This window comes from Mobula birostris, chromosome 7, assembly GCF_030028105.1.
Source record: "Mobula birostris isolate sMobBir1 chromosome 7, sMobBir1.hap1, whole genome shotgun sequence".
In the NCBI taxonomy this organism is placed as follows: domain Eukaryota; kingdom Metazoa; phylum Chordata; class Chondrichthyes; order Myliobatiformes; family Myliobatidae; genus Mobula; species Mobula birostris.
Window position 1 is genome coordinate 777,702 of NC_092376.1, and position 12,517 is coordinate 790,218.

At 47.7% G+C, this 12,517-nt stretch overlaps 1 protein-coding gene across 1 annotated transcript in view; it reads right to left on the reverse strand.

The window, feature by feature from the left end:
* Nucleotides 1–4,701: 4,701 nt before the first annotated feature.
* LOC140199934 (uncharacterized) overlaps nt 4,702–12,517 on the reverse strand; it is a 113,794-nt gene continuing 105,978 nt past the window's right edge. The window contains exons 11-12 of the mRNA XM_072262422.1: nt 8,262–8,420; nt 4,702–7,829 (exon numbers count right to left, since the gene is read on the reverse strand). Of these exons, the coding sequence (XP_072118523.1) occupies nt 6,519–7,829; nt 8,262–8,420 (1,470 nt within the window). The 3' untranslated portion in view covers nt 4,702–6,518. The remainder of the gene's footprint in view (nt 7,830–8,261; nt 8,421–12,517) is intronic.

A 12,517-nucleotide genomic window follows, 5' to 3' on the forward strand; every position in this document is an offset into this window, starting at 1 on the left:
TTTATGTATGTATTTATTTATACATACATACATTGCAGAATAGGCCCTTCAGGCTGCACTGCTGGGAACATGTCCATTTAACCCTAGCTTAATCATGGGAAAATTTACAATGACCAATTACCTACTAATTGGTACATCTTTGGACTGTGGGAGGAAACCAGAGCACCCGGGGGAAACCCACACAGGCATGAGTAGAATGTATAAACTCTTTACAGACAGTGGCGGGAATTGAACCCAGATGGCCTGTAAAACATTGTGCGAACCACCACACTACCATGCTGCCTCACCCTTTAGCCAGAGGTTAGTGAATCTGTGGAATTCATTGCCATGGACAACTGTGGAGGCCAAGTCATTGAATATCCAGTATTCAAAGTGGATGTTGATAGGTTCTTGATTAGTCAGGGCATCAAAGGTTACAGGGAGAAGGCAGGAGAATGGGGTTGGGAGAGAGAGAATAAATCAGTTTTGATGGAATAGACTTGATGGGCCGAGTGGACTCATTCTGCTCCTTATGGTAACAGCACAGGCTCTTTTGGCCAATGATATTGCGCCAACCATTTAACCTATTCTTAGATTGATCTAACCCTTCTCTCCCACATAACCCTCCATTTTTCTTTTATCCATGTGCCTTTCTCAGAGTCTCTTAAATGTCCCTGATGTATCTGCCTTTCCATCCTTGATAAGTTCACCTTATACTTAGCTCTTAGTGTAATGGAACACCAAGTGTACCATCCATCTATAGGCCATGACACAGACATTCAAGGACTTGGGCTATGTATTTCTGTGACTTTTTTCCCTATCGGAATTCTATGTACTATATGTTGTGTGTGACTGTTGGTTCTGTGTTTTGCATGTTGGTTCGAGAGGAATGCTGTTTTGTTTGGCTGTTCTCATGGGTGTGGTTGAATAACAATTAAACTTGAACTTACCTTAACAAGCACTTCTCCTGGAGTTTGGCAGCAAGAGGCTGCTACCAAAGGGCAGCGGTGGCAGTGCAAGGGAAGCATTTGGCCCATGGAGTCTGATCCATTTTCCCTCTCAGCCCCAATCTCCCATCTCCCTCCAGCCTGTATCCCTTCATGCCCTGACCAATCAAGAATCTATCAACCTTTGGCTTATATGTACATAAGGACTTGGTCTCCGCTGCTGCCTGTAGCAACAAATTCCACCACTCTCCGGCTAATGAAAATCTTCCTCATCTCTCTTCTAATTAGACATGCCTCCATTTTGAGGCAGTGTCCTCAAATGTACCTCCAGTGAACAGCTCACTGGCTACAGAGCATCCCAGGTGCAGGTGGAGGGTGCTGTGGCTTCCCAACTTCACCTGCTCTTCCCAAAGGCAAGGTCTTAGGACTGGAGAATGGCAACGGCTCATCTCAGTTCAAAAATGACTAAGGATTTGTGCATCACTTCCAGGCTGGTGAAGCAGCATGGAAGGAGAGTGCTGCAGAGGTGGGAGTTGCAATAGAAAAACCAGCACAGAGAAGCTGAGGCAAATCAGTTGGCCAACAGGACTGGTTCTTTTGATGAGGTCCCAGAGAAGTTTGAAGAAGGTGACAGCCTTTGTGAATTCTCTGAAGGCACCTTCAGCATTTAAGACCATAAGACATAGCAGCAGAATTAGACTATTTGGCCCATCGCGTCTGCTCCGCCATTCCATCATGGCTGATTTATTATCCCTCTCAATCCCGTTCTCCTGCCTTCTCCCTATAACCTTAATGACCTGACTAATCAAGTACCTATCAACCTCTGCTTTAAGTATACCCAATGATTTGCCCTCAGCTGTCTTGCCAATGAATTTCAGAGATTCACTACTTTCTGACTAAAGAAATTTCTCCTCATCATCAGCCCTCAGACCGTCAGATCTTCCCATCAGATCCACCCATCACCCATCAACAAGAGCAAAGGTTTTGCTTCCTGAATACTTTTGGGTGTATCTGATGGATTTTGGGTTACTGATCATGAAATCACCCTAGAAACATAGAAAACCTACAGCACAACACAGGTCCTTCAGCCCACAATGCTGTGCCGAACATGTCCTTGCCTTAGAACTACCTAGGCTTACCCATAGGCATCTATTTTTCTAAGCTCCATGTATCCATCCAAGAGTCTCTTAAAAGGCCCTATCATTTCCACCTCCACCACCGCCACCAGCAGCCCATTCCACACACTCAGCACTCTCTACATAAAAAACTTACCCGACAGCTCCTCCGTACCTACCACACAACATTTTCTTTAAATTGCCTATATTTGTTATTTCATTTCATAATTCAAGTCAATTAGAATGTTCCCCACAATGTAAACTGAAAAGTTTTCTGACTTGTCCAGGCATGCCTGGGCACGTTTAGTCAGGGTGGATGCTGCGTGGCAGGACAGGTTTTCGAAAGGCTATAAAGACATCACACACACACACACCGTTCTATGCATTGTGTTTACATGTATATCTGTTTGCCATCACATTGATATGCATGCTCTACCCGCATAGCATATTGTGTGTACTCATTATAATAATCGTATTTTCAAGAGTATTTGTGATAGCAAAATGTCTCACCAATGTTGCAAAAGGCACAATAATTTGTTTTATTTGTGGCAAGTATACGCTTAAATTTCAAAGATGGATCATGAATTCTCTTATAAGAAAGTGTAAAATTGGTGACCAAGACAAAGCTTCGGATCCTCACATTTTTTCATGACATGATCTTCCAGCTTGGCTCAGAGGCACTCAGAAGTCAGTGCCATTCGCTGTCCTGATGATATGGTGAGATCATGTGACAGACTACTACTTCTGTCTGACCAGTGTGTCTAGTTTCTCTGCTAAAAACAAGAAATCCATTGAATATCCCAATTTCTTTTCAGCAATGAGACATATACCGCATGAAAATAGTCTTCCAGAGACATGGAGTGAATAAGACAGGAATGGAAAATAACACTGATACCAGTACAGATTTTAAATGCTTTATGTCAAGTGTGCTTCATCTGATAACTCAATCTGAGTTAAATTACTTGGTCAGATGCTTGGGATGGTTAAAGGCAAAAGCAGAATTACTAGGCTGTCACCAGGCACATAAATTTCGATATTTGAGACAGATGTTTCCCAGAATAACTGATGCCAAGATTAAGGAAGGCATTTTTATTGATCCACAAATCAAACAGGTCATCAATTCAAAGAATTTCTAAAGGGACCGGAGAAAATTGCATGGAAGGCATTTAAGGATGTTCTTTGCAAATACAGAGCACCATACTACCTGCAGCTGGTTGATAATATGCTTCAAACATGCAAAACCATGATGTGCAACGTGTCAGTGAAGATTTATTTTCTGCATTCCCATTTAGACTTCTTCCCTGCAAAACTTGGTGCTGTCAGTGAAAGGTTTCACCGGGACATTGCGATCATGGAGAAACGGTATCAGGGCAACTGGAATCTATCAATGCTGAATGATTATTGTTGGATGTTTAAGCGAGAAGCCTTAAACTCTGAGTAACAAATGAAAACCATCAACAAAATATTTTAGCTGAGTTGAACTGTTGCAAAGCATCAGCACCGCTATGCAATTCAATGCATTATAGTCAATAAAAGTTAATTTCTTGTTTCTTCAAATTCCTATGTGATACAAATAGTCTGAAATTAGACTTGAGTTCACCTTCAAGTGGTCTATCATAACCACAAAATTTGCTGCTTCTGAGGAAGAAACACTTTCGAAAAAAAATTGCTGTCCAGTGTCACACATCAGATCCACCCATCACCCATCAGATCTGCTTGTCAGATCCACCCATCACCCATCAGATCTGCTTGTCAGATCCACCCAACACCCATCAGATCTGCTTGTCAGATCCACCCATCACCCATCAGATCCCCCGTTAGATCCAACCATCACTCATCAGATCCACCCATCTCCTGTCAGATAGACCCGTCACCCATCAGATCCACCCATCTCCTGTCAGATCCACCCATCACCCATCAGATCTGCTTGTCAGATCCACCCATCACCCATCAGATCCACCGTCTCCCATCAGATCCCCCGTTAGATCCAACCATCACCCATCAGATCCATCGTCTCCTGTCAGATCCACCCGTCACCCATCAGATCCTTCCTGTAGAAATGTCATCACATTGTCAGTGCATACTACCCTCAAGGTGGCTCCATTGGGGATGACTGCTCACTTTGTGAGCTGTGGATTTGCAAAGAAGGCCCGGGAAAGGATGCAAGGTTCATCCCTTGCTGCTTCTCTGATCTGCAGGCTGTTCTCAGGGACACATACTGAGAAAATCAGGTGCTGGGAGATCAGCGACTTACTGACAGGCTGACCTAGTCCTGGCCAAAACATCCTGGTCTTTCAGTACCAAATGTCTGTAAGGGTATGCTGCCCACTAGCACATTCAGGGCTACAGGCGTACGTGACGACAGGCGTTCTGAAGCTCAGTGAAGCAGAGGAAGGTTCTGGTCCCACACTACGGAGCTAAGCCTGTGTAATAACCTCTCATAGGAGGTGTGAAAGGCCGTGGAACATCATACAAAGAAGGTGTTAACACTACAAATGCACTGAAAACACTTTAAACCAATGTTTACAACTCTGTTAACATTGCAAATGCATGCTGGTATTTCTGTACATATTACTCCATATTCATACTTCAACACATCTAACTTTATTTTTATACAATTTATTATTCTTTACAATTGTTGAATATAGTTTTGTGTTGCATGTCGTACCCTGATCAACAGACCACAGCAAATTCCTAATAGATGTCAATGTACTGTATATGGTGAATAAAGTTGATCTTTTACCGAGAGCTGACCGATTGACCAATTTGTGCCCAAAGTCCTCATGGACTTGGCTGAGTGGAGTTTCTAATCAATGTAACAGTGGATAGCGATGTTGTTGAATGTCACCAGGAGCTCTTTCTGGTTTTGGAGTCTTTTTGGGTACTTTAATGACCTGATACTACTTGTCTCCATTGGCTCATGAACCTTTGTGGCCAGATTGGACTGCTTTGTCTGCTGAAAAGCTCTGACTGAAACTGAACTCTGTGCAAACATCCAGCCATTTTTGACGGAGGTTGTTCGAAGCAGATAAAGATGCTGGCCGTTGGGACAATGCCCTCAGAAAGCCATGGGACATGGCTGGGGTGAACAACCTTTAACAATCACTTCCTTGCTGTCTTTAAGATACAATCCAACCGGATTGACAGCACACGATTCAATGCAGCCTTGATACACGGAGCGGTCACTGTTGTCTCAGTCCGTTGGGCCAACCTTGGACCAAGGCACCAAGGCTGGAACGGTTTCTGGAGCTGAGTGGTTCTGGTGAAACTCAAACCCCACACTGGCCACTCTGCTGGTGACAGCTTCCATCTCTCTGCTGGAGACTGAGAGTAGACCAACTGATTGGGTGGGAATTAATCAGATTGAGTTTGTATTCTCTTCTGACACTAACATTGCCTGTTTATTCATTTCCAGTAATGCTGCCTGACCTGCTGAGTTCCTCCAGCATTTAGTGTGTGTTGTTTTGTCAACAAGTGCTCACTCTCAGGAAGATGGAGAGTCCCAGCACTGATCCCATACTTGGGGGGCAGAGCAACCCATCCCTGCCCTCTCTCAGGGGGAGAAGGATTGCCAAAGTTGCTTGCACAGTCTGTACATTCTGTCCACTCCTGCTGAGATCCGCAGTCTGGCCATGTGTCGTAGGCAGAGTCTCTCATTTCAATGTTTGCAGCAATAACTTATGGTACAAAATTCAATATTCACAGAATTGTTAAAAACATTTAACAGCTTACTGTTTTAAAAGTAATGAACACAGTGAGATGTTCATTCAGGACATGGTCTCTCTTTGCTGTTGTGCTCAGGAAGGAGGTACAGGAGCCTCAGGTCCCACACCACCAGGTTCAGGAACAGTTATTACCCTACAACCATCAGGTCCCACACCACCAGGTTCAGGAACAGTTATTACCCCTCAACCATCAGGTCCCACACCACCAGGTTCAGGAACAGTTATTACCCCTCAACCATCAGGTCCCACGTTCAGGGACAGTTATTACCCCTCAACCATCAGGTCCCACACCACCAGGTTCAGGAACAGTTATTACCCTACAACCGTCAGGCTCTGCAAGCAGAGGGGATAACATCTCATCCTCACTTGCCCATCACTGAAATGTTCCCATAACCAATGGACTCACTTTCATTTCATGTTCCCGATATTTACTGCTTCGTTATTTATTATTATTATTGGCTTAGTTTTGTATCTATAGTTTGTTGTCCTTTGCACATTGTTTGTTTGTCCATCTTCTGTTCTGCATTTCATTGATTCTGTTGCGTTTCTTGTATTTACTGTGAATGCCCACAAGGATGAACCTCAGGATTGTCTATGATGACATACAGTATATGTACTTTGACAATAAATTTACTTTGAACTCTGAGGTGATTTGAGGGCATGTGCAACTGGTAGTGATGCCCAGTTCCTCCACTGCTTGAATTGGTGCGGGCGGCTCTCCTGTGGGATCCGAAGGTCCCTGGGATGGGTGGTTAGTGCTTGGGGCCCTTGTGGCCACTGAAACCCTTAAACAGACTACTGATGAATCCTGCCCCCCTGCTGGGGGCCACAGCCGACTCCTTTGCCTCCGACTCGGCCGCTGCTCCTCCTGCCCCATCCACTGCCTTGGGGGGCTTCTTGCCAAAGAGGTTGGAAATTGACCAGAAGCCAGACCCCACGGCCTTCGTCTCTCCTGCTTGCTCTGGCCTGTCGGATGCAGGAGGCTTCACAGCTCTGAGGGAGCGGGATGCAGAGGAACGTCTCTTGCGGGTGGGGGCAGGGGAGGAGGTAGAGGGCTGCCGCTGGAAGAGGGTGGAGGGTCGCCTGCGGGAGGGTGTGGAGGAGGAGGAGTGTCTCCTCAGAATGGAGGAGATGGAGGTGGACGAGGGTCGGCTGAGGGCAGTGGGCAGCATGGGTTGGTCCATGGAAAAGCCTCGGGAGAGCTGGACTTTGCCCCGGGAGGGCTCGAGGACGTCGGCAGAGAGGCTCCGGCCCGCGGAGGGGCGGGAGGGCCGGGCCAGGGGCGGATAGCTGGTCCGTGAGGCCACAGTAGCTGCAGTGACTGGAAGTGTGGGAGGCGCTGGGGCAACAGCCTGGGTGTGGGCTCCGGCCAGGGGCAAATGATCGTGGGGATGACCCGAGGAGGGGGCAGGGGTCAAGTCCAGGTCTGGAGCTGAGGTGTTGGGCGGCGAGCGAGTCACCGGTCCCGATCTCTCTGGTCTGGGTCCCGACCCCAACCCGCAGGTTGTCCGTGGACGCAGGAGACGCTCTGACACTTGGCGGAGTCGCAACACCTCCTCTGGGGACGGAGTCGGGGACGTGGATGGGGCTGCAGGGACTACTGATGGATTTGGGGCCGGTGAGGGAGAGATGACTGGGGCCTGGATTAGGGCTGGAGCTGGAGGAGATGGAGGGGCTGGGGCTGGTGCCGGGGCCAGGGCCGGGGGCCGGACCGGGGCTGGGGCTGGGGCTGGGGGCGGGGCTGGGGCCGGGGCCCGGGTTAAGACCTGGGTTTTGGCCAGGGCTGGGGCCTGAGCTCGAAGAGCTAGCGTCGGGGCTGAGGCAGTGTTTGGGGCCTGGGCTGCATCACTCACCAGACGCAGTGACTGGCTGCGGGGCAGCCGCTCGGACTTGGGCCGCTGGCGTAAGGAGCGGCGGTCGCGGAGCAGCAGTGACTGGAGGTCAGGTTCAGAGTTAGGTAGCCCACGCTCCCAGTAGGAGCAGCTGGCGATGGAGAGGCGCTTCGCGGCTTCCTCCTCCCGCTGGCGGCAACGCATCTCCTTGGACTGTCGTTGTCGGTTCTCCTGGGGTGGGGGGAGGAAGAGATGGAGGGACAAGGGTCGTGGGAGAAGGGTGGATGGTAAGCAGGGGTTTGGGAAGGGAGTGAGGGAATGGGGGTTAACAGGAGGGAGTAGGGAGTTCGGGTGGAGGATAAGCAGAGTCAGGATTGGAGGGGTGAGGGGGAGAGGCAGCTGTGAGTGGTCAGTGATGTTAAGGTCCCAACAGGTATCAGGTTACCTGTCTCCTTCCAAATCTGACCCCATCCCTCCATCCCTCCCCCTCAGCCTCCCTCTCCATCACCCACACATTCCCTCTCAAAATCAGTCCCCTCCTTCTCCACCCTCCCTCTCCCCTCCCCTACACCTTCTCAGTTTCCTCCATCCTTCCCTCTCCCCTGCCCACCACTCCCTATCTATCACTCCTCTCCCCCCCACCCCGCCCCCAGTGGCGCTCACCTCCCTGGCTGCGAGGAACTTCTCACTGAAGGTCTGGAAGATGCTGCAACTCTCCTCGAGACGGAACTGATCCTCGCACAGGAACTCAGCCAGACGCCCGCTCACCATCTCCAGATGGTCCAGAGCCTCCTGCAGCTGCTGCAGTCGTCCCTCGGCCTCCTGTGCAGGAGGCCGTTCATTCAGTGACTGTCACTGACATTCCACCCTTCACCCAGCCAACTCCTGACCTCCTGTCCCTCAACGAGACTGACCCCAACACTAGAAATGTGATCACCTCCCCAAGGGGACAGTGAATCCCTCCCCCCTCACAGAAATATAATCACCTCCCCAAGGGGACAGTGAATTCCTCACCCCTCACTGAAATATAATCACCTCCCCAAGGGGTCAGTGAATCCCTCCCCCCTCACAGAAATATAATCACCTCCCCAAGAGGACAGTGAATCCCTCCCCCCTCACTGAAATATAATCACCTCCCCAAGGGGTCAGTGAATTCTCACCCCCTCACAGAAATATAATCACCTCCCCAAGGGGACAGTGAATCCCCCCCTCACAGAAATATAATCACCTCCCCAAGAGGACAGTGAATCCCTCCCCCCTCACAGTAGAATCATGAGGCCACATGGAACACAAAACAGGCGCTTCTGCCCATTGATCAATATTGACTCAACCCACCTCTACCATTACCTCTGGCAGCTCATTTCATACACCCACTGCCCTCTGTGTGGTAAACATAGAAACATAGAAAACCTACACCACAATACAGACCCTTCAGCCCACAATGCTGTGCTGAACATGTACTTACTTCAGAAATTACTTTTGGTTACCCATAGCCCTCTATTTTTCTAAGCTCTTAAAAGACCCCATCGTATCTGCCTCCACCACCTTAAGTCTCCTCTCACCTTAAACATGTGGCTTCCAGTTCTAGACTCACCAACACTGGGGAAAAGACTGTGGCCATTCTCTTTAGAAACACTTCTCATGGTTTGATAAACTTTGATAAAGTCGTCCCTCAGCTGCCTACACTCCAGAGAAAAGAGTCCCAGATTATCCAGTCCTCCAGTCTTAAAAACATCCTGGTGAAACTCCCCTGTAATCCTTGTAGCCTGTGGAACTTATTCCTGAGAACTTTACAAGCTGGAAAATGTTAGGGGACACACGATGAGTAGGAGGCCCCAGAGAGGTCAGTGGGAGGTGTAGCAATCTGCAAGCCTGGTAAGGGCAGGAGACAGATGTACTGTGAGAGCATTCTCATGGTTGCATCACAGTCTGGTATCATAAGACCAGAAGATATAGGAGCAGAATTAGGCCGCTTGGCCCATCGATTCTCTCCACCATTTTTCATCATGGTTGATCCATTTCTTGCTCAGCCCCAATCTCCTACCTTCTCATTGTATCCCTTCAGTCCCTAACTAATCAATAACCTATCAATCTCCGTTTTAAATATCCCAAGACTTTACCTCCACGTTTGCCTGTGTAGACAAATTCCACAGATTCACCACTGTCAAGCTATAGAAATTCTTTCATCTCTATTTTAAATGGACCTCCCTCTATTCTGAGGCTGTGTCCTCTGGTCTTAGACTGTCCCACCAAAGGAAACATCCTCTCCACATCCACTCTATCAAGGCCTTTCACCAGTCGGTAGGTTTCAATGAGATCCCCCCACTTATTCTTCTGAATGCCAGTGAGTCCAGGCCCAGTCATCAGACGCTCCTCAAATGATCAGCCTTTCCATCCTTGAATCATTTTCATGAATGTTCTCTGGACCCTCTCCAATGTCTGCACATCCATTTCTTAGCTAACGGGTCCAAAACTGCTCACAATACAAGTGAGGCTTCACCTGCCCTTCATAAAGTCTCAATATTACATCCTTGCTTTTATATTCTAGTCCTCTTGAAATGAATACTAACATTGCATTTGCCTTCCTCACCACAGACTCAACCTGGAAATTAACCTTCAGGGAATCCTGCACAAGGACTCCCAATCCCTTTGCACCTCAGATTTTTTTGTATTTTTGCTCCATTAGGAAAATAGTAAACCCTTTCATTTCTTCTGGCAAATGAACCCATGAACACTACCTCACTATTTTCTTTTTATTTGCATTCTCATTGCGCTGTTTATTTAATTTCACTTTATATATACATCATACTTATTGACAAGTGCTCGTTCTTTATTATTGTTCTGTACTGCTTTCGGAAATGAACAAATTTCACAATATATGCCAGGGATACTAAGTGGATTCTGATTCAAGGACTGGTGGACAGTGTGAGGTGAAGCAGTATGTCAGTCTATGAATACAGGGGACACAGACTCCGGACTAGGAAAATTGATCCATGTGTCCAGGGAGCCTTGAAGGTTAACAGTGCAGCACAGACAGATGGTGAAATCAGGAGCAACACACAGAAAGTGCTGGAGGAACTCAGCAAGACAAGCAGCTTCTGTGGGGAGAAGGGAACCATTTCAGGCCAAGACACTGCATAAAGTCTGAGAGTGAACAGAAGAGAGGAGCAGCACAGGGAGAGGTGAGGTAGGGGCCAGTCAGTGATTGGTGGATAGTGGAGGGGTCAGGAAGGGCCAGAGGGTGATTGGTGGATGTTGGAAGGTGAGATAGGGGCCAGAGGGTGATTGGTGGACGTTGGAAGGTGACATAGGGGCCTGTGTGTGATAGGTAGATGGTGGAAGGGTGAGATAGGGGCCAGTCAGTGATTGGTGCATAGTGGAGGGGTCAGGAAGGGCCAGAGGGTGATTGGTGGACGTTGGAAGGTGAGATAGGGGCCTGTGTGTGATAGGCAGATGGTGGAATGGTGAGATAGGGGCCAGTCAGTGATTGGTGGATGGTGGAGGAGTGAGATAGGGGCCTGTGTGTGATTGGTGGGCGTTGGAACATGAGATAGGGGCCTGTGTGTGTGATTGGTGGATGGTGGAGGGTTGAGACATGTGAGTTCCTTTAGCCAGAATGTGGTAAATCAGTGAAATTCATTGTCACGGATAATGGGTCAGTCAGGGCATCAAAGGTTACAGGGAGAAGGCAGAAGAATGAAGTTGAGAGAGATAATAAATCATTCACAATGGAATAGCGGAGCAGAACTGAAGGGTCAAGTGGCTGAATTCTGTTCCTGTGTCTTCTCGGCTTGTGGCTGGAACCACCTCCACCCTTTTCCCACCCATCTACCATAACAAATGAGTTCAATCCTGTCTAAATTTGGGGCTGCATAGTAGTACAACAGTCAGAGTAACACTATTACAAGCACCAGTGACTGGGGTTCAAGTTCCACCACTGGTTATGAGGAGTTTCTACGTTCCCAAAGTCCAGTGCAGATGCCACTACAATACCAGCCAATTTGTCTCACTTCTATAGACTCTGTCTCCTCAGTCAATACAGATGCAAAAAATCCATTTAAGATTTCCCCCATTTCTTTTGGTTCCAGGCATGGATCACCATTTTGATCTTCCAGAGAACCAATTTTGTCACTTGCAATCCTTTTGCTCTTAACATATCTGAAGAAACCCTTGGGATTCGCCTTCACCATGTCTGCTGGGGCAACCTCATGTCTTCTTTGAGAGCTCCTGATTTCCTCAGAACCAAAGAACCATAGAACATTACAGCACAGAAACAGGCCTTTTGGCCCTTCTTGGCTGTGCCAAACCATTTTTCTGCCTAGTCCCACTAACCTGCACACAGACCATATCCCTCCATACACCTCCCATCCATGTATCTGTCCAATTTATTCTTAAATGTTAAAAAAGAACCCACATTTACCACCTCGTCTGGCAGCTCATTCCATACTCCCACCACTCTCTGTGTGAAGAAGCCCCCGCTAATGTTCCCTTTAAACTTTTCCCCCCTCACCCTTAACCCATGTCCTCTGGTTTTTTTCTCCCCTTGCCTCAGTGGAAAAAGCCTGCTTGCATTCACTCTATCTATACCCATCATAATTTTATATACCTCTGTCAAATCTCTCCTCATTCTCCTACGCTCCAGGGAATAAAGTCCTAACCTATTCAACCTTTCTCTGTAACTCAGTTTCTCAAGTCCCAGCAACATCCTTGTAAACCTTCTCTGCGCTCTTTCAACCTTATTAATATCCTTCCTGTAATTTGATGACCAAAACTGAACACAATACTCCAAATTCGGCCAATGCCTTATACAACCTCACCATAACATTCCAACTCTTATACCCAATACTTTGATTAATAAAGGCCAATGTACCAAAAGCTCTCTTTATGACCCTATCTACCTGCGACTCCACTTTTAGGGA